This window comes from Girardinichthys multiradiatus, chromosome 22, assembly GCF_021462225.1.
Source record: "Girardinichthys multiradiatus isolate DD_20200921_A chromosome 22, DD_fGirMul_XY1, whole genome shotgun sequence".
NCBI classification, from domain to species: domain Eukaryota; kingdom Metazoa; phylum Chordata; class Actinopteri; order Cyprinodontiformes; family Goodeidae; genus Girardinichthys; species Girardinichthys multiradiatus.
In genome coordinates, this window is record NC_061814.1 from 23,449,954 (window position 1) to 23,471,556 (window position 21,603).

Consider the following 21,603-nt stretch of genomic DNA (forward strand, 5'->3'; position numbering starts at 1 on the left):
AGGCCTCATTTTCCCTGAGGAGCATCCTCCTCTAACTGTGATGTGAATGCAGTTTAATTAAAGCTGAGAGTCCCTACTTTAAGCCATTACATTTATTATGTAACATAACTTGCATGTATTGTGTTAAAAAGGCTAACATAGCAACTGCTGTGCAATCATCCAAATGGTTTCCCTCGAAGTTAGTGGCAAAAAATAGTAAAACAATGAAACATTAAATCTACAGAAATGTATCAAATCACCTTTCTAATCACATTAAGCATCTTATTTATTGAAAAACATTATTACATATAAATAAAATATGAGGATTTTTTCATTCCTTGTCTAAAGCTACTGCTGTAGCTACAGGTTTATGCACCTTCTGAGCTGCAACCAATTTAATAGAGTGCTTTGTCTCCATGAAGGGAGTATATAACAACCAAGCCATATATGAGGATGACAAATGAAATGTGTATTTGAGGAGGATTTTTGAAACACAGTGTGATGACGATAGATGCACTCTGCTTCCCAGTCTGCAGCTGAACAGAGATTGTTGACACAGAAACAGGCGACTGCAGGCATACCTCTCAAACCGTGACCTTATTCATGCATGCAGCGAATCTCATTGTGACATCTGCAACTCGTTCCCCTCCTCCCCTCTCCGTCTCTCTGCCCTGATGGCTGCATAGCTTGTGCGACCATGTGCTTTCCATTTGGATGAAAAATTAATTACGATTCATTCATATCAAAGGGAAGCGAGTCCCTTCTGCTCACACAGATTGGACAATTGTGTCAGTAACTGAGGACGCACGCTCATGTGAATGGAGGGCAGCCTGATGCTTTTTAACTCAAGGGTATTAATGTGTTTATTATTCAGACAAATAAAGTGGCCTTTCTGGCTGTCTGACTATTCAATGAAATACTGTTTCAAAAATGTGTTTATCAGTCAGTCTAGAACAGGGGAGTAAATAGCCTATCTTTTATTGAAGAGACTGTCAGCAAGGATATCCATCACTTATCCTGGCCCAATGGCCTAAAAGAAAGAAATATTCTTGCATTTTATAGGTTTTTTTTTCATTGAAAGCTGGAGTAGATTCAGCTAAACCTGTCAGAGCTAAGGGTGGCAAAACCATTACTGCAGGTTTCACTCTTTTTTCACACTCTTTTACTCACTGCATCACAGGAATGTATCCGTTTTATTCGAATCCTGCCAGAAAGCTGGGAATGATACAATCGCAATATGTTGAGTGTTCACAACAAATGAAATTAGCATGCTGTGAAAAATGAGGGTAAGTTTGTTCGTGCCATTTGGCACAAGTTAAACGCTTCAAAGAGTCTTCAAAAGCCAGATTATTTTACAGTGACCCAGATGTGTAAAACAGCACACAAAGACAATTTGCAAAACAGCATATGCAGAATTTCATGGAATACAACAAAGAATAAAGTTAATGTTTCACCAAAACATGTTTTAGTGTACATGCAACACTTTTAACAAAATTAAGCACTGCATTTCAAATCATAATAGATTGATCTTAACGTCACTTAAAAGCAAACCAAATCATCTTTGACAGTTAGCATGGAAAATATTAAGTGGATAAAATACAAATGACAACATCAAATACATAAAAAGCACCCAAATAAGTTCAATTAAATAAAGTGCATAATCTTGACAGCTAAGGGCAGAAATCTGTCCTTCAACCTTGTGGCTATGCTTATGATTTTGCAGTACCATGTTCCTGATGGCAGCTGTTCCAAAAGTTCACAGGGAGGGTCCGATAGGTCTCCTTTCAGCACCATTACTGCAGCAGCTTTGAAACACATCCCGTGTTGGCACACCCAAGTTCAGAACATTAAAAAAATTATGCAAATACAGTGGCTCTGTAAGATCTGACCACTCCTGTTAAAATGTCAGGGTTTTTTCTGATGTGAAACAAGTTAAACCATGATAAATCATTTCAAAACTTGATAAATCATTTTAGAACTTTCTAAAGGTGGGGGATGTAATGGAAAAAAAGCTACAATAACCTGATTGTATAATTGTGAAAAAAAACTTTAAAAAATACCTTGCTGAAGCACTATCTGATTCAGTTTCAAAATTCAGTCTTCTGCCACATCTTGTTTTGGCAATATTTGTTCACCCTACCTGTAAATTCTTCAAAGCTGTCAGATTATGAGGACATCTTTATTTTCCACAGTTCTTTTCAAGTGAGCCTACCGATTTTCTGTCAAATTCTGGTTCTGGACTCTGGCTAAACCATTTCAAATCCTTTATTTACCTCTCAGGAAGTAATTTCAGGGTATCGGACACATTCCTCCGAGATTTTGATCCATACTGACATGATGGTATGACACAGTTGCTACAGATTTATTGGCTGCACAGCAGTAATATGAAGCTCCCATTCTACCACATCCCAAAAGATCTGGTATCTGGTTTCCGTGGAGGCCGCTGGAGGACAGTGAGCCTGTTGTCATGTTTAAGAAACCAGTTTGAAATGATTTGAATTTTGTGACATGGTGTTATCCTGCTAGAAGTAGCCATCAAAATATATATACTGTGGTCATAAAGACATTAAATGTGGCCAGCAACAATACTCAGGTAGGCATGTGGTGTTTGAACACTGCTCAGTTGATACCAAGGAGCTCAGTGTGCCAAGAAAACATCTCTCACACCATTACACTCCCACCACCAAGCAAAGCCACTGAAACAAGGCAGGATGATCCATGGTTTCATGTTGTTTAAGCAGAATTCTGACCCTACCATCTGAATGTTGCCACTCAAACTGAAACTTGTTGATAAGCCAACATTTTTCCAACATGTTAAAGTCCAGTTCTGGTGAGCTTGTGAATACTGTAGCCTCCGTTTCCTGTTCTTATCCAACATATGGTGCACCCAGTGTGGTCTGCTCCTCCGCTTTAACATGTTGTGCATTCAGAGATTGTATTCTGCATACCTCGGTTGTAACGACTGGTCAATTGAGCTATTGTTGCCAATTTTCATCTGGAACCAATCTCCCCACATCTCACAATTGCTGCTCATTGGATATTTTCAGATCTTTCTTTGGTAAATCCGAGAGATGATTGTGTGAAAATCTTAGCACATCAGCAGTTATTAAAATACTAAGACCAGCCGGTCTGGCAAAACCTACCAGGATCCACTTTCAAAGTCGCATAAATCCCCTATCTTCCCTAAGTCTGCCTTGCAGTTCAGTTAATGGGATTGGCTTATTTAGTATGTGTTACCAAGTAAATAAACAGGTGTATCTAATAATGTAACCAGTGAATGTTTATATCTATATGTGTGTGTGTGTTGTTGGATGGGTGCATGTGTGTAGCATCTGAATTTCATTTATGATCAGATCTTGTATTTTTATGTCTAGCAGTGCCTCTGGGAAAGGGACAACTCCTTGACCTTTTCAGCTCTCCTCACTATCCTCTTTAGGGCCAACTTGTCTGGCATAATGCAGCTCCAGAACCATGCAAAATACTCAACTGAACAAATTTACAATAATTTCACAAAATAAAATAAAAACATTTAAAATTCAGTTTTCTCCTTACTTTTCTCAAATAAATCAAATGTCCTATTTCTTAATGCAATTAGTTATATAACATTATTATTGAAGAAAGGACTAGAACTACAGTTCAGTTTTTATTTAGCTGTCTGATGGAACATCTGAAACAACCAAATCTTGGTAATGACATGCGAAAGCACTTTATCATATAGTGAAATTCTGAGTTTCTCTAAAAAGATGGAATCGCATCCTTAACAGCCTTCTTATTTTCACATCTACTTCAAACACCAACTCCTTTTTTTTTTTTATCCAGACATGCTGCAAAACTGCTCGTCCATGTTAGCTTTGTTTAATGTGCTGAAGCTGTTTTACAGCTGTCATCAGTTCCATGGGCCTCCCCCACCATTACTAACTGTAGTACAGTGTACTCCTCCACACAACTGTAGCCAGACAAGCCCAGTGGCACGTCTTTACAGCCGGGTGGATTCCACAGCATTTGAAGTGAACAGGATTTGTTGTTTTTAACGTCAGTGTTTGCTGAGCAGCTGCACAAGTTGGTCTTCCACAACAAAGACGGTCAAAATGTTTGGATTAACTGAGCAAAATGTGAAGTATTTAACAAAAAAGAATGACCTATTAATTTTTGACATTGATCTAAATAATTTTATCCTTTCATTCAAAACTCAACTTTTGCCTGTACGTAGATCAGTCTTTGTTCACAATCACAGATACAAAACCAACAAGGAATGGTCCTTAAAAGGTCTGAAGGATGGAAAATTACATTTTGGTGAGATTGTTAGAGCTTAAAAATGGCTTCACTGCCCTCTGCTGGCAAGACTATTCAATAGTCTACCGTTATTATCGGAGTAGCCATGGAAATGCCTCGACAACTGCAGTTTAAGGAGTATTCAAAGATTTGCATAGACGGTTTACTGAAACTCCGAAGCTGTAATCAGTCGACAGTTTGTCGAGTCATACTCCTTGTTACACATCTATTTTAGTGACATTTTAGTGACTTATTTTCACATGTGGCTCCTTTTTTGTTGGCAATTTTTAGTTGCATTTAATTGTATTTCTGTTTTTCTGTTCGTTGGTGCTGAAAGGTTTGGATTCTGTGTTTTAAACCTTTTTGTTGTTTTGCAATTCAAGCTTTTTTTTTTTTTTTAAACAAACGTTATAGGGAACATTCCCAGGATCTAAACTGATTTTCTTCACTGAATGCTTCAAACACATTTTGCATTTGATTAACCAAACATTAACAGCATTGATTTTCTTTTCTCTACTTGCAATTTATTAACTGGCATGCTGAGTTTTACGAGAAACAGTAACAGGCACATTGAGAACAAACTGAAGTATCAGCTGGAAACACGGCACCACTATAGTAAACAATAATATGTAACTGGAGACAAACTACAGATTAGATTATACACTTGCAAACATCATCTTGTACTTTGGTTCTTCAGCATTCCTGCAAATTAATAAACCAGGTGACAGACATTCAAGATATTCTTTGACATCTAATCCCGATGACACATCTGTAGTAGCAAAAAAATAATAATAATAAAAATTCTTAAAAATATATGGCTAAAATTTTGATTTCAGTTTTCAACTTTCATGGTAATAAACAATTTAAAAATGCTGTAAATATAAAGCAAATGAAAAAAAAAAAAAAAAAGGTCTACATAGAAAAACAACTTGCCACTGGTGACGCTATGTGATCATACAAAAAGAAGCATTGGCATGGTGTGCAGGTATGTAGTTGGGGTATAATTCATACAGAGGAGCCAGAAACATAACATCCATAGAAACATCTTAATGCTGTTAATATCCCTGAATGCTCCTATTCTAATGCAGCCAATCTCTCCTTTTCAGTCATTGCCACCGCAGAGCTTTATCAGCAGCTTCCTGTAGTCTCCTGATGTGTCTGCCTGTTAATCAAAAGTATAACAAACTCATTTAGACATGCATCTTCCAATAGCATTGAATGTTTAAATGCATGCAATATTTTACAATATTTCTGAATGATGACAGATGCCTACATGGATGTGCATGTACAGCGATTTTCCATAGTTTTTAACATATTCCTGACGAATATCCAGCATGTCCATCTCTGAACGGGAGACCATGATCCGGATTAGGGTTCTGTCTTTAGTCCCAAGCCCCTACAAGAGTGCCAACATACAAATATTTAGATAAGTATTTACACAGCTCAGTAAATTAGGATAACATAAAGCATATTTTTTGACAGTAATTGCAATCAAAAAGTGACACTCATATTTAATTTCATATTGAGATTGACCTTTAATGAGTAGAGACATAAACGTTTTCCACTACCTTCATGGACTTCTGAAGTCTCCATGCAAAGTAGCCTGGTGTGTTTTTAATGCACTTCACTGCAGACAGAAACATCAGTTATTAGCAATTAAACCCAAAAATGCTCGACACAACACACACCAAGACAAATCCACAAAAAAACACATCACAAAAAAACACAGCAAAAATATTTAGCGCAAGATAAAAATAATAAGAAAACCAGGTTAAAACCAAAATAATAACAGGTGAAACACCTCAGAGAGAAGCCATTTTTGTTTGAAAATAAAACTGATTCTGCCTTGAAAAACATGCATCTGATATGTTAAAATGTGTCCAATGAAGGACCCTGGAGTTTTTACCATTTACATCTAAAATTAAACTACAGCATATCTAGTAAGTGAAATGAAACCAACAGTACCAGAAAATGAACACCACAGTTATATAAAAACTTAAAATTCAAATAGATTACTGTACCATAGCCCTTAGAAATCTTTGCAAAATCAAAAACAAAACAAAGTGATTAGCATTTTCCAACATATTTAACATCAACAGTAGGACAAACTGTAGGTAAAGCTGTAATGAATAAAATACGCATGCAGCCATTTTAACAGATAATTGATGCTATGACAGCCCCCTATGATAATTAATTAGGAGTGATTACCACCTATATACAATGCTGCAAAGCTGTCAATTAAAAAAACTGAACCACTGAGAATGCATTGTTCTTACCCACGGCCAACATGCCACTCTCAAGGTCTCCAGACATCTCTCTGCTGATGCTGCCCTCAATATCTCTGCCACACATCTTCTGGTATTCATAAAACACTGCACACACAAACACACAAAACACACACATCGCATCAGGATCAAAGGCAATCAAAAGTGGAAGTTTAAGACATTGATTTGGGTGTTATGTTGCATTAGCAGCTCAGAGTTTAAGAAATCGATGTTCTCCATTTTAACCTCCACTCATTGCGAACGAAAAGATAAATTCTCATCAGTAGCTGCACTTTTCATGGAACTACAAAAAGAATTTAGTTAATGTGCTTTTATATGGCAATTACAAAATACAATTTAGTATTTTCCTTCGTTTTTGTTTTCTAAACCTGCAGCTGTGAACTCAAACTTCCAATTTTGACACATTTAATACAACCTCTACTCTAAAAGCAGAGAAATGGGCCGACAGTAAATCCTCATGGAGCCAAGATTTTGACCGAAAAATTGCAATAATGAAATGATTCATGTATTAACAGGCCTGGCTGACTGTTGCATTATTATGCGTCAGAGGTGAGAGTTTTAATCAGCCTTGATCCATACAAAGCATGACTCATTACAAGACTGTGCTTAAAACATGTACGGTATTACCAACTAACCGTGGCTAAATTGCTGCTAAATATTTAACAGTCAAGTGTTTTTTCTGTCCGATTAGAGCCAGTATGTCACAACGACATTAGAGGGAGCGAAGGAACACTCCAAAGCAGGGGTGCCCACCTCCAGTCCTGGAGATCTAATATCCTGCAACGTTTTGATGCATCCCTTCTCCAGCACACTTGAATGAAATGGCTGAATTCCTTCCACAGCTTGTCATTCAGCTCTGCAGAGGGCTGCCACCCACCCATTCGTGTGATTCCAATGTGCTGGAGAACGAATGGATTTAAAAGTTGCAGGATAGTAGCTCTCAAGGACTGAACTTCAGCACCCCGCTACATAGGCTTGAGAAGTAAGCTGTCGTACACTATTCTTTATGAAGTTCAACCAAAACATGCAACATAAGAAGTCTGGGCAACTTGTAAAAAAAAAATTTAATTTTATGTTTTAAATGTTGAACTGGTTTTTGTTTCAGGGATATGAACTTTCTTGCATTTTGTCACATAACTGAAACTGCAATGCATTTTATTGGGGGCATATATCATACACCAATACAAGGTTTTGCATTCAATTGCAGTTACAAATGTTATAGCGTATGACTCTACCAGCTTCGTACACCTCGCCACTGAAAATGTTCCCTCATTGGTCGTTGAAAAATAGCACCAGTTTAGTCACATTGTGTGGAAAGCATCTGTTAACGTAAATTTGGTCTTTGACTGGACCATTCTAAAACACAAACATGTCAGGGATGTCACTTAACTATACGGAGACCGGCCAATGATGCATGCATTTAATTCAGGTTGTGTTGTATCAGGGCAGCATATAAAACATGGGTGACACTGGCCTATTAGGACCAACTTTGGACATCAATGACTAAATTAATCAACTGTAGCTCTCACCGTCTGTTTACGTTCGTTGTCCTGCTGGAAAAGTAAAGCTCCATCCAGTCTGAGTCTTTTACAGCCTCTAACTTGCCCTGTATTTACCTCCTTCTACTTTCCTCAATTAACTCGGACCAGCTTTACCATTCAACTTTACCGAAGAAAAGCAGCACCATGTTAATCCATTGTTTGCTTTGTCCCCTACATCAGTGTATTTCAACCATGATCCCGATGTTCCCCTGCTTCAGCACACTTCATTTCAATTGATTGGCTGATTAAAAACCTTTTGCTAAACTGTGAACCTCTTATGGCTTTCTTTTTGCCTCTCTTCCTTAAATAATAACCAGTCATAAGCACATAAGGACAACAGTATATTTAAGGATATCCAATTAAAGGGGGCTAAATAGATACCCATTCCACATCTCTCAGATTTTTTGTCAAAAATTAATAAATATAATAAATTATCCTTTTCCTCCCACTTCATAATTATGCACTTCTTTGTGTTGGTCTGTCAAAGAAAATCCCAATAAAACACATATAGGTTTGTGGTTGTAACATGACAAAATAAGCAAAAGATGAAAAGTTTTACAAAGCAATGCATTCTTCCTGACAGTTTTTCTTTTACCTGTTCTGAGATGTGGTTTGCTTCTTGCACACAGAATGGCATTGAATTTGGACTCATCTGTGCCAAGTTTGTTTTCTCCAGCAGCATACAGCATCTGCAAGATAAAAACATCCATTTGTATATAGAATCATATCTTTGCAAATGGGAGTGCCGACCAATCAGAGAGGATTGGCTCAAGCTTATCTTCCTATGTAAATAAGAGGAAGCAAATGGTAATCTTTCGGCAGGTTCATGCGGTGCACATACAATAATTATCCCAAACATAAGACCAGACCTCACCTGAGCGTCTTGTTGAGCGAGGGACACATCAACATTCTCTCTTTCATCTCGATTACCCTGGAAGATACAAAACAGCAATCCACTGATTAGATCCGTCACAGCTGGGGCAACAGAGCAGCTGCAAAGGTGCATAAGACGGTGAGGGAAGTAATTTGCAACACAAATGTACCTGAGCCAGGGAGATCAGGAGCCGGCGGAAGTGGCCTGAGGTGTCGTTCTTAATGGCATCTTCCAGAGATTTCTTATAGGCTGAAAAGAAGAATTTATATCATAAATAAAAATAATATAAGACTTGTAGCTATTACAAGCAGAAGTGGTTCCTGACCGATGAGGAATATTTTTCCCACAGAGATCAGAAATCATTTTTTCATTATCATTCATTCCTATTTTAAAACATAGTCATTGTGGACTTTATTGAGACAAAAATCTCAACTGGGTTTACTTTCTTAAACCCAAGACTGATACAAGCAGTAAGTGAGTAAATTTGATTATAACCCAACCAAGCAGCATGAAATAGGCTACAGTGGTAGGACACAGTAGATTATTAGAGAAACATAAATGGAACATTAGGAATCGCTGATATAATGTAAAGCAACTTTTATGAGTTGGATAATTTCCTAACTGCTGAATGCCCTTATGTATTCATTATTAAAAGCTGCACAATCACAGTCCTGATCTCACTTTCTTTGTAAATCCGGTTTATTTCTCTGATTTCAGCATTGGAGCGCGAGGATAAGATCTCTATCAGACAGGCTTCATCGGTTCCAGCTCCCTGCGAGGAAGACGGCAGAACAAATATCACCTTTTAACTTACAGCAGTTTCCTGCATTAAGGGCAGATTTGTTCACGCCTGAAACTAATGAACTCATTTGCAAGATTTTAAAGTATATGTCTGTTTCTGAGCACTTGCCTTCATAGCATTGTGGAGTTCAGAGGTGTCAAACTCAGCTGGGCTCTTCAGCATGGCCATGACCAGGTTCCTAAAATCTCCAGAAAGTTCCGAATGCAGATCTTTAATTAGATCCTGGAAGTGGGAAAGAGTTTGGAATCATTTTCAATCATCATCAGCTGGGAGCTCTGTGGTAAAGTGGACTTTAAGGATATCTGATCCCCATTCCCTTTTACTGTTGCCACCAGCAGCTGATGTCTGCTTGTCACCGATATCCGTGGAATGCACATGAATCCATGTTGCTATGTTTGTAAACTGGGTCAACTTTCTACTTTTTTAAGTAGACCACTCCACAATAATAATAAGAAAAACAGTCCAATAATCATGAAAACAAACAGAAACGTTACCTTCCCATAAGATGTTTTGTAGGCTCGGAGTAAAGGTACTCGCTGCTTATTGGAGCGACTGCCCAGTAGGTCAATTATGGCTTGCTCGTCGGTTCCTGTACAAACAATTCCACAACATAGCATTAGGCACAGATCAGACAGGAAAATGTGGCCTGGTGGCATTTCATATTTTGGTTTTAAATAGAATCCTTACCTAATGTATAATTATTAACTAAAAAAACCATATATGAACATATACATTTTAAAGAAGGCCTAATAATAATCAAAAATAATAATAATAATAATAGTAATAGGAATAGACTTCAATGTTAAATTAGGTCAACTCGTTAAAACAAATCTAAACTCTCCCTAGACATAATTAAATCTAGGAAAAATATTTTTGTATGCATCGTTAAAGGTATAAATTATGCCTGAATAAACTAATAATGATGTAACCATGATTGTTTTTGAGTGTTCCAATATTCTGAAGAGAATAAGAATAATATATTACACTTTACAGTGGTCATAACAAGCAAACAGTCCGAGTTTTATTAATAGGGTTCGGTTCACAAAGAAAAACTAAAGCAAAAGTTCCCCAATGCCAAGAATCCACTTTATCATGTGCATACAGATCAGCTGCAGGTTGCCTTAAATATAAATAAATATTCCAGCACATATTAACCTATATGTCAAAAATATTTAGATATTTATAGATAGGGGGTACAGAAAACTCACCAAAGCCCTTCATAGCTTTCCTCAGGACCTCCACATCTTTCAGTGGATCAGCTCCAGGGAAGTCCTTGATTGTTCCCCTAAATCCTCTCTGATGTAGAAGTATAGAAAAATTAATATAGCATATGTTTTTTTATATTGTAAAAATGTTTGCATTTAACAAACAAAGCAAGGATTGGTTTTTATCAGGAAATGTTATTTTTTGCGTTTCTTTACATCGACAGGTGGAACTACTGGCATGGCTCCTCCTCCATAGGCTGGCATTGATGGATTAGGTGACGGGGCATTCGGATATCCTGGCATAGGTGCTGGTGCTCCTCCAAAGCCGGGCATGGGTGGGTTGGGTGATGGTGCTTGGGGGTATCCAGGCATTGTCTGTCCAGGCTGGCCGGGGTAGCCCATCGCAGGATACTGTTGTTGGGGCATGGTGCCTCCCTGCTGTGGGTACACGCCATATGACTGTAGGTTAGGATAGAGGGCACCATTTCCACCCACATGGGGGTCAGATGGGTACCCTCCTGGTGCAGGTGGGTACCCCCCAGGTGCTTGGGGAAACATGGATGGGTTTGGAGTAAACACCCCCATGCCAGCAGAGATCTGGTTGGCCTGTGAAAGATTGGCATCCAAAGTCATAATGGTTGGATTATTTTGGTTTATTCAATGCAGAGAATACAGGGGTTGGACAATGAAACTGAAACATCTGTCATTTTAGTATGGGAGGTTTCGTGGCTAAATTGGACCAGTCTGGTAGCCAGTCTTCATTGATTGCACATTGCACCAGTAAGAGCAGAGTGTGAAGGTTCAATTAGCAGGGTAAGAGCACAGTTTTGCTCAAAATATTGAAATGCACACAACATTATGGGTGACATACCAGAGTTCAAAAGAGGACAAATTGTTGGTGCACGTCTTGCTGGCGCATCTGTGACCAAGACAACAAGTCTTTGTGATGTATCAAGAGCCACGGTATCCAGGGTAATGTCAGCATACCACCAAGAAGGACGAACCACATCCAACAGGATTAACTGTGGACGCAAGAGGAAGCTGTCTGAAAGGGATGTTCGGGTGCTAACCCGGATTGTATCCAAAAAACATAAAACCACGGCTGCCCAAATCACGGCAGAATTAAATGTGCACCTCAACTCTCCTGTTTCCACCAGAACTGTCCGTCGGGAGCTCCACAGGATCAATATACACGGCGGGCTGCTATAGCCAAACCTTTGGTCACTCATGCCAATGCCAAACGTCAATTTCAATGGTGCAAGGAGCCCAAATCTTGGGCTGTGGACAATGTGAAACATGTATTGTTCTCTGATGAGTCCACCTTTACTGTTTTCCCCACATCCGGGAGAGTTACGGTGTTGAGAAGCCCCAAAGAAGCGTACCACCCAGACTGTTGCATGCCCAGAATGAACCATGGGGGTGGATCAGTGATGGTTTGGGCTGCCATATCATGGCATTCCCTTGGCCCAATACTTGTGCTAGATGGGCGCGTCACTGCCAAGGACTACCGAACCATTCTTGAGGACCATGTGCATCCAATGGTTCAAACATTGTATCCTGAAGGCGGTGCCGTGTATCAGGATGACAATGCACCAATACACACAGCAAGACTGGTGAAAGATTGGTTTGATGAACATGAAAGTGAAGTTGAACATCTCCCATGGCCTGCACAGTCACCGGATCTAAATATTATTGAGCCACTTTGGGGTGTTTTGGAGGAGCGACTCAGGAAACGTTTTCCTCCACCAGTAACACGTAGTGACCTGGCCACTATCCTGCAAGAAGAATGGATTAAAATCCCTCTGACCACTGTGCAGGACTTGTATATGTCATTCCCAGGACGAATTGACGCTGTATTGACCGCAAAAGGAGGCCCTACACCATACTAATAAATTGTTGTGGTCTAAAACCAGGTGTTTCAGTTTCATTGTCCAACCCCTGTATATAGCAGTTCACACCTTGTTTGGAGTATATTCATTTGTGGAATTTGAATTTTCCACAAGTAACACATATCCATGTGTTCTATACTACATTAATCTCAGAAAAGAGAAACTCAGGTTATTATATCTCCAGTTTGTTTTTAGGGTATTAAATTCAATGATGTTTAGGTATCCAAAGTGTGACCATGCTAATTAAATGCAATATAAAATAGCACAAAATGAGAAGCAAAACTGACATAGCAATCAGGAAATAATGCAGGACAGAATAAAAGCAGCGTCAGACTGATGGGAAAAGAAGTCATGGATGAGACTTTAACATGTCAGATTTTCATGCAGTAGAACATGAGAGAAAAGCTGGCAAAGAAAACTGCAGCACTGAGGATTTTACAGTGTGTACTTCAGGAAACGGATCTTACCGTTAAATGTAAGAGCATCAGTTTTCATTACAGGCTGTCAAACTGCAATACTTAATGCAATAATCTGAATATGGTGCATTACAAGTTCATAAACAAAAATATATGTTTAATTAATATTCAAGGGCTAAACTTACCACGCCTGCATTGTATCCAGGGTTGGGATAGCTGCCAGGAGCAGTGGTGGGATATCCACCAGAGGGGCCACCACCCCACGAGCCTGCAGCAAAAAGCAAACATATCATGTATCATGTGGCAAAGTGTCTGATAAAATTGACATTATATGACAGACAAAGGACAGAGATCCTTCTCTGTGGATGTATTGCTGTTCAATTAGTTTAGCATTACGTAATAATGCTGGACAGAGAAAGGAAGCAGTATGTTAATGGTGGCAGGATTTGCTTCTCCTAGCAACAGCAGAGATGTTTGCTTTTCAGGGAAAAACCCAGATTGTTAATAAGGCATCATGTCTCATGACTCTTGCTGCCTGCAAACACAACTCAGCTTATATATCCTGCCTGGAAGGTACCATAACTTTAGCACTTAATGTTTTAGAGCATACAATACTTACTAAAGGATCAATTTCACTCACATGTATAAATAGAAAGTATGACACTACTGCCAAAGGTTTCATTAGCTTGACTTGACTGGGAGTTTCATTTACCAATGTGTTACAACTTAGTTATTTTATCCACTCCAGAAAACCTCAAAACCTATTTTCTAAAAATGTTGGCTTACCTGTGGGTAATGGTGTTGGGTAGGCTCCAGCCTGAGGAGGATAACCACCCAACTGCGGTGGATAGGCACCGGGCTGAGGAGGATAGCCTCCTGTTTGGGGAGGGTAAACTCCTGGCTGAGGTGGGTAACCAGCTGGTTGTGAAGGGTAAAACCCAGGTTGTGGTGGATATGTGCCTGCCTGAGGGGGGTATCCTGGGTAGCTCATTGCTTTTAACATAGAAAGGAACAGTTTATCAAACACAGTTCGTTGCAAAGGAACCCTTTCACATTTTGTCCCGTTAAAACTTTAATGTGTTTATTATGTGATAGACCAACACAAAGCAGTGCATAATTGTCAAGTGGAAGGCAATAAGGTCAATACTTTGTAGCAACAACCAAGCAATCATATCTGCTAGTCTCTTGTGTTATGTCTTTATGCCCCTTCTTTTTACAAAATAACTCAAGCTACGTCAAATTGGATGGAGCCCATCTGTGAACAGCTATTTCCAAATTTAACCACAAATCTCAGTTACATTTAGGCTTGGACTTTGACTAGGCCATTCTAACACATGAATGTACATTAAACTAAACCATTCCGTTATCGCTCTGGGTGTTTTAGGGTTGTGCTGGAAAATGACCTTCCACCCCAGTAGCAAGTCTTCAAACAGGCTTTATTCTAGGACTTTCCTGTATTCAGCTTCATTCATGTTTCCATCAACCCTGACTAGTTTCTTTGACCCTACTGAAGAAAAGCATGCCCACATCACGACGCTGCCTCCACCACGTTTAACAGTGCAGATGGCATTTTCAGGGTGATGTGCAGTGTTAGTTTTTTCACCACACAGCATTTTGCAAGTAGGCCAGAAAAGGCAATTTTGAGTCTCATTTAACGAGAGCACCGTCTTCCACGTGTGTCGCAAACTTTAGAAGTTTTTACGGCTGTCTGTTTAAAAGTCTTCCATAAAGAGAAGTTTTGCGGAGGTGGAGTGCCCGACTAATGATGTTCCTGTCGACAGATTTGTCTACCTGACCTGCAGATCTACGCGGCACCTACATAGTTACCATGGGCCTCTTGGTGGCTTCCCTGATAATATGTCTCCTTGCTCGGCCTGTTAGTTAAGGTGGGCGGTTATGTCTCGGTAGGTTTACAGCTGTGCTACAGTCCTTCCATTTTCAAATGATGGATTGAACAGTGCTCCGTAAGATTAAATTACACAGAGCTGGACTCTATTTATTCACTAGACATGTTCTAATTGGTTGCACCAGATTTTATTTAAGAGCATCAGAGTCAAGGTCCCAAACACTAATGCACACCACACTTTTCTGATCTTTATTTCTAAAATATTTTGACCATGTACTGTTTAGTTTCAATTTCATAAAATATGCACTACTTTACGTTGGTCAGCCACATAAAATAGTTTTTGCATTTAAAACCTGTTGTGGTTATGTGGCAAAAAAGTGTCAGGGGGTGTTAAAACTCTTATAAGTACAGTTGTTTTAAAAGGAAATAAAAATTGTATACCAAGAACTAAAAACGTTCCTGCTATTTTGGTGTTGTTGTTAGAAAACAAACTCATTCAAGAACACTTAATGTTATGGAATATTCAGGTCATATCAAATTCAATGATGTAATAACAAGACACTGGAAATATATTTTTCTCAACCATGACCATAACAAACGCTCTTCTTTGGATCTAAGATATTTCAACTGGAAAAAAAAAATATTCGCCCACCAATAACCATTTGGTTTAGGGGACAGACTCTTGATTTTGTTTGTACAGTAACTTTAATATGTAAAGTACAAGATACACTACCGAGTCAGACTATTCATATGCTGGCAGCTGGAGAAAAATTATTTGAATAAAAGTAAGAGAAAGTTTCCTTTAATTTATACTTGGTAAAAGAAGGCTATGCTCCACTGGGCCAAATTGTTCCATGGTAAAAATGACCTCACTGGAGGAGATTTGCATTTCCAGAAAAAAAACAAAGAAACCCTAGATATATCACCAAGTTTGATTAAGCCCACAAAACAAGCAAGATATTCAGTGAAATACAGACATTTAAAGCAGGTAAGATAAAGCTTCCGCAGCTTTATAAGCAAGAATTACTTCTAACCTAACAACTGGGTTGAGTTTAGTTATAGCTTCTACAAAACATTACAGTGATCTCCAAAGTCCAGTTGCTAGTTTTAAAGTCATAGTGTCACTAAGTAATTTTTAAAGTTTCATCAAAAGGTTCCAGTATGTGGTTTTCATGTACAAACTGTTCAAGTTCAAACAGATCTAATTTATCCTGTAATAGTCATCAAATACAACAAGCCCCAGGCCTTCCCGATACCTTCTACTAAACCAGATTCAAGCTAACCGAATTCACTTTAATCTACCCAGCTTCTTCGGGCATACCGAGCACATAATCTTCCTCTAGGCATCTATTTAAGCTATAAAACACGACAGAAAACGGACAAACAGCGGTAGCCTTTGGCATCGAAGTAATACTGCATAAAGCTGAAGCAGTGGGAACTACGTGGCTTAGCTAAAGAAACTTCTCAGGCTAACTAACAACGTCAAGAACGAAGGAGCAGCTTAGACTAAGCCAGGAAAAAAACCTCACACACAGTCGGCACACGAATAAATTCACTCTCCATTACGCGTAGTGTTGAGAACTTCCAATTCTGAAATAAGATTTGAGTAATTAATTTATAAAGTCCTTACTTTTAGTCTGCTTCTGTTCTCTTCCTGAAGTGCGAAAGCCTACTGAGATGAAGCGTCGAACCCCAATGGGTGGGACACATTTTCCACTTAGGGGACCCGCCCATCTCTGTAGTGACGCAGCTCTGACGCAAAGTTCATCATGTGACGTTAAGCAGCAATAATGACATCGTGGAAACTGCGACGCCCATAGGATAGATAGATAGATAGATAGATAGATAGATAGATAGATAGATAGATAGATAGATAGATAGATAGATAGATAGATAGATAGATAGATAGATAGATAGATAGATAGATAGATAGATAGATAGATAGATAGATAGATAGATAGATAGATAGATAACCAGCCCCGGGTATAGGCCTTCCACCACCGTGCCTGACCATGAAGTATGTTGTCATGTCTGATTTGGTTAACAACAAACATGCCAACAAAGAGCATTATTATGGAAATCGTTTTAAGTGGTGTCACCATGCTATTTTTAGAGTGACCATCCTTGGAACATTGCATAACAAGCCAAACATGTTCCTGTTCCATAATAGGTATGAGTAACGACAAATAAACGTGCTGGCTGAGTCTGAGAAAGAACTCTTGGGACTTATGCAATTTTGGAGCCTCAGAACGCCCCATAGCTGTGTTATGGATGTATGATTCTGTGGCCTTTTCTAATCATCTCTTTGCTGCCCTAATTGAAAATATATCTGCCCTTGTTGCTTATCTGCGGCACCGCTCACTGCTGCACGCTTACACACCATAACCATTGATCACATAAAATGCAATACATAGTCAAGGATAAACTTATACAAGAGGATGACACCCTTTAGGTGGGTTAAGAACAGGCATAGATAAAAGCAGGATCTGCACACTGCTCTTGGCTTCATTTGGCTCATCCTAGATGTGCTAAGTGGAGCCCGGTACCGAAGGTGAATGTCACTCTGTATCTGTTAATTGGCATATTTTGTACACGGATTAATTTTATATTAAATTTTGATTTTATACTTAACCATTTCTCATTATTTCACAATGAACGAACACCGTTACCTGGAATATTTCTCTCTAACGTTCGCTCACTTCCCAACAAAATGGAGGAACTACAACTGCTGTTGGGGAAAAAGATGGACTTTTATTCATCGGCAGTTTTGTGCTTCACGGAGACGTGGCTCTGTGGATTAATACCGGACTCTGCGCTGCAGCTGGCAGGATTCCAGCTCTACAGAGCGGACAGAGACACGGAACTCTCCGGCAAAGCGAAAGGTGGAGGAATCTGTTTCTACCTCAACAGTGGTTGGTGCAACGACGTGACAGTGCTTATCACGCCGTCCCACGTGCTGCACTGGGCCAATCCGACCACATCATGGTCCACCTGATTCCTGCATACAGGCAGAAACTAAAGCTCTGCAAACCTGTTGTGAGGACGACAAGGAAGTGGAGCAGTAAAGCTGTGGAGAATCTCCAGGCGTGTTTAGGCTGTACAGACTGGGATGTGTTCAGGACTACTACCAACAGTCTGGACGAGTACACAGAGGCTGTGACTTCCTACATCAGCTTCTGTGAGGACAGCTGTGTACCATCATGCACCAGGGTGAGTTACAACAACGACAAACCCTGGTTCACAGCTAAACTCAGAAGGTTAAGACTGGATAAGGAAGAGGCCTTCAGGAGTGGGGACAAAGACATATACAGAGAGGCAAAGTACAAGGCAAAGTACTCTGAGAAGCTCCAAAACCAGTTCTCAGCCAACGACTCTGCGTCTGTCTGGAAAGGGTTCAAGCAAATCACCAACTACAAGCCGAAAGCCCCCCACTCCATCAACGACCGACGCCTCGCCAACGACCTGAACGAGTTCTACTGCCGCTTTGAAAGACAAAGGGACAGTCCTGCAACCATCCCCCATGACACCCCCCAACAGCTGCAGCCACAATCCACCACCCCCACCTCCCCAACCTCAAGAGGGGCCTTGGCCCCTCCAACCCCCACCCTGAAGTTCCCCCCACCAGCCCCCTACCCTCGCCGGGGCCACAGGGCTTAATGACTTCAGACCCGTCGCCCTGACCTCTGTGGTGATGAAGTCCTTTGAGCGCCTTGTGCTCTTACACCTAAAAGACATCACCGACCCCCTCCTGGACCCCTTGCAATTTGCCTACAGAGCCAACAGGTCTGTAGATGATGCAGTCAACTTAGCCCTTCACTTCATCCTCCAGTACCTGGACTCCACAGGAACCTACGCCAGGATCTTGTCTGTGGATTTCAGCTCTGCCTTCAACACCATCGTCCCAGTTCTGCTACAGGAGAAGCTCTCCCAGCTGAGTGTGCCCGACTCCACCTGCAGGTGGATCACTGACTTCCTGTCTGACAAGAAGCAGCGCGTGAGGCTGGGGAAGCACGTCTCTGACTCCCTGACCATCAGCACCGGTTCCCCCCAAGGCTGTGTTCTCTCTCCTCTGCTCTTCTCCCTGTACACCAACAGCTGCACCTCCAGTCACCAGTCTGTCAAGCTTCTGAAGTTTGCGGACGACACCACCCTGATCGGACTCATCTCTGATGGTGACGAGTCCGCGTACAGATGGGAGGTGGACCATCTGTTGGACTGGTGCAGCCAGAACAACCTTGAGCTCAACGCTCTAAAGACAGTGGAGATGGTTGTGGACTTCAGGCAGAACCCAGCACCACCTGCCCCCATCACCCTCTGTGACTCCACAATTGACACTGTGGAATCTTTCCGCTTCCTGGGAACCATCATCTCCCAGGATCTCAAGTGGGAGCCAAACATCAGCTCCCTCATCAAGAAAGCCCAGCAGAGGATGTTCTTCCTGCGGCAGCTGAAGAAATTCAACCTGCCAAAGACTATGATGGTGCACTTCTACACAGCCATCATTGAGTCCATCCTCACGTCCTCCATCACCATCTGGTACGCCGCTGCTACAGCCAAGGATAAGGGCAGGCTGCAGCGTGTCATTCGGTCTGCTGAGAAGGTGATTGGCTGCAGTCTACTGTCGCTCCAGGAACTGTACACCTCCAGGACCCTGAAGCGGGCAGGGAAGATTCTGGCTGATCCCTCCCACCCCGGTCACAGACTCTTTGAAACTCTCCCCTCTGGCAGGAGGCTGCGGTCCATCCGGACCAAAACCTCACGCCACAAGAACAGTTTTTTCCCATCTGCCACCAGCCTTGTTAACAAAGCCCGGAAACCACACTGACATTCCCCCCCCCCCCTTTTTTGTTTGCTGACAGGACACCTGTAACCTGTAACTCTATGCGTTACATTAACGCTCAGCTTGGACTCCTGCTTTACTTGCACAATGATCACCTGCACTGTTGTATTGCTCTTGCATCTTATACTGCTCCATATTTACTCTCACTCACTTAAAACTGTGCACATATATTTATATTATATTGTAGATATGTTTATACTGTTTAATTTGTATTGTATTGCACTGACTACGCCAAAACAAATTCCTTGTATGTCCAAAAACGTACTTGGCAATAAAGCTTTTCTGATTCTGAAATACTTTGCTGGTTTTACTGGTTGGGTCTCGGAACTGGAGAGAAGCAGATCCGGTGGTGCACAGGGAGGACAGAGAGTAAAACTCCCATTTTACAACAGCTGGAAAGTTCTGGAAAATACATCTGATCTTTTTTTTTTACATTGACTTATAAACCCTTCCATGATATGACTGATTGAACTGCTACACTTAAATCTTTTTAATATCTTTTCTGTTTGGCTGTGGCTCATTGAGGAAAAAAAGCTGTCTAGGATTCAGGAGTGTGTGAGTTCAATTCCAGGAACCCCACACACCACTATTACCACCTGTGCATGTGTTCTCAGGCAAGTCCCTGAACCCCATGTTACCTGACATACTGTGTATCAATGCATCCGGATGGTTGAATTTGACAAATTTTTCTGTGCTTGGTAAGACTAGAAAAACCACTACATTTTCCTTTATAAACTTAGTGGGATTTTTGCAATTTATTATAAAATTAATACTGTTATGCTACAAATTTTAGATTGTAATATACCTTTATTCAACAAGACAGATTAAGAATATTTTTTTATTCACAACTGTGACCTGACAGGCAAAGTGCTAAGAACTGGGGTTAAAATGAAGTGCTAACAGGTCTTGATAATAACTTAATAAAATATATTTTAATAAACGCTGGCTGCAGCTTTTTTTTTCACACTTTTAACCAAATAGTACAATGTTTCCTACTTAATTTTTTTATCTGAGGCTGTTTTGCCTGATTTAATAACTAGAGTAAGCACTACAAGATATATTTATGTCACGTAGAACTCAATGAGGCATTAGTTGATTTTTGTGTGACTGCAGGAATTCAATCATTTATGGATTTCCCAAATAATTTTTATGCACTGTTACAGGTCACATCAAATGTAAACAAACAGGCAAAGTCACTCTACAAGTCAGTATAGAACCTAGTTTTAAAATATCACCCATGTTTTTGGATGAAAAGGTATGTGAACCAAATTGAGCCAGAATTCCTCACTAAAAAACATGACCGGGTACTCACTAAAAGAATTGCACAAATTTTGACCAACGCCTCTTTCTTACGATTGCATCAATTCAGTTTATTTATATAGCGCCAATTCACAACAAACTTTGTCTCAAGGCAGTCAACAAAAAAGTTGTTCTTAAAGTTTGGGGGCACTTCCAGAGGTCTAGGAGCTTGAAGGTTTTGTGTAGTATCTGTAGTAACTGTAGCTCAGACAGCACTCTTCTTTTGGAGCCACTTTCCCAACAGCTGTCTGTCTGTATGAATGACTGTAGAGAACAGGCATGCCTAACTTAATTAGATTCTAACAGTAGAAAGCAGGGTCAGGTAAAACACATTGACTCACATGGAGAAACTCCA

The 21,603-nt window shown here is 40.2% G+C and overlaps 1 protein-coding gene across 2 annotated transcripts; it reads right to left on the reverse strand.

Moving 5' to 3' along the window:
- Nucleotides 1-4,753: 4,753 nt before the first annotated feature.
- anxa11a (annexin A11a) lies at nt 4,754-16,883 on the reverse strand. 2 transcript variants are annotated; one of them, XM_047352133.1, is made up of 15 exons: nt 16,740-16,883; nt 14,050-14,256; nt 13,449-13,531; nt 11,175-11,396; nt 10,962-11,049; nt 10,248-10,342; nt 9,862-9,975; nt 9,633-9,723; nt 9,121-9,200; nt 8,952-9,008; nt 8,673-8,766; nt 6,528-6,623; nt 5,820-5,878; nt 5,525-5,647; nt 4,754-5,413 (listed from the first exon to the last, which is right to left on the reverse strand). In XM_047352133.1, exons 2-15 carry the CDS (start codon nt 14,252-14,254, stop codon nt 5,354-5,356), a joined length of 1,467 nt encoding a protein of 488 aa, XP_047208089.1. In that variant the 5' UTR covers nt 14,255-14,256; nt 16,740-16,883; the 3' UTR covers nt 4,754-5,353. The 2 variants fall into 2 exon arrangements, with proteins under 2 accessions (XP_047208089.1, XP_047208088.1); XM_047352132.1 differs by having other exon boundaries at nt 11,175-11,564.
- Nucleotides 16,884-21,603: the final 4,720 nt, after the last annotated feature.

What these genes read in the sequence shown, in the direction of transcription:
- anxa11a (XM_047352132.1), bottom strand. Translation starts at nt 14,254, where the DNA reads ATGAGCTACCCAGGATACCCCCCTCAGGCAGGCACATATCCACCACAA. An exon ending in CAGTAGTTCCACCTGTCGAT is followed by an intron (nt 11,050 to 11,174) that starts GTAAAGAAACGC and finishes CTTCTACATCAG; the next exon opens with AGAGGATTTAGGGGAACAAT. An exon ending in GACTTCAGAAGTCCATGAAG is followed by an intron (nt 5,648 to 5,819) that starts GTAGTGGAAAAC and finishes GCACTCTTGTAG; the next exon opens with GGGCTTGGGACTAAAGACAG.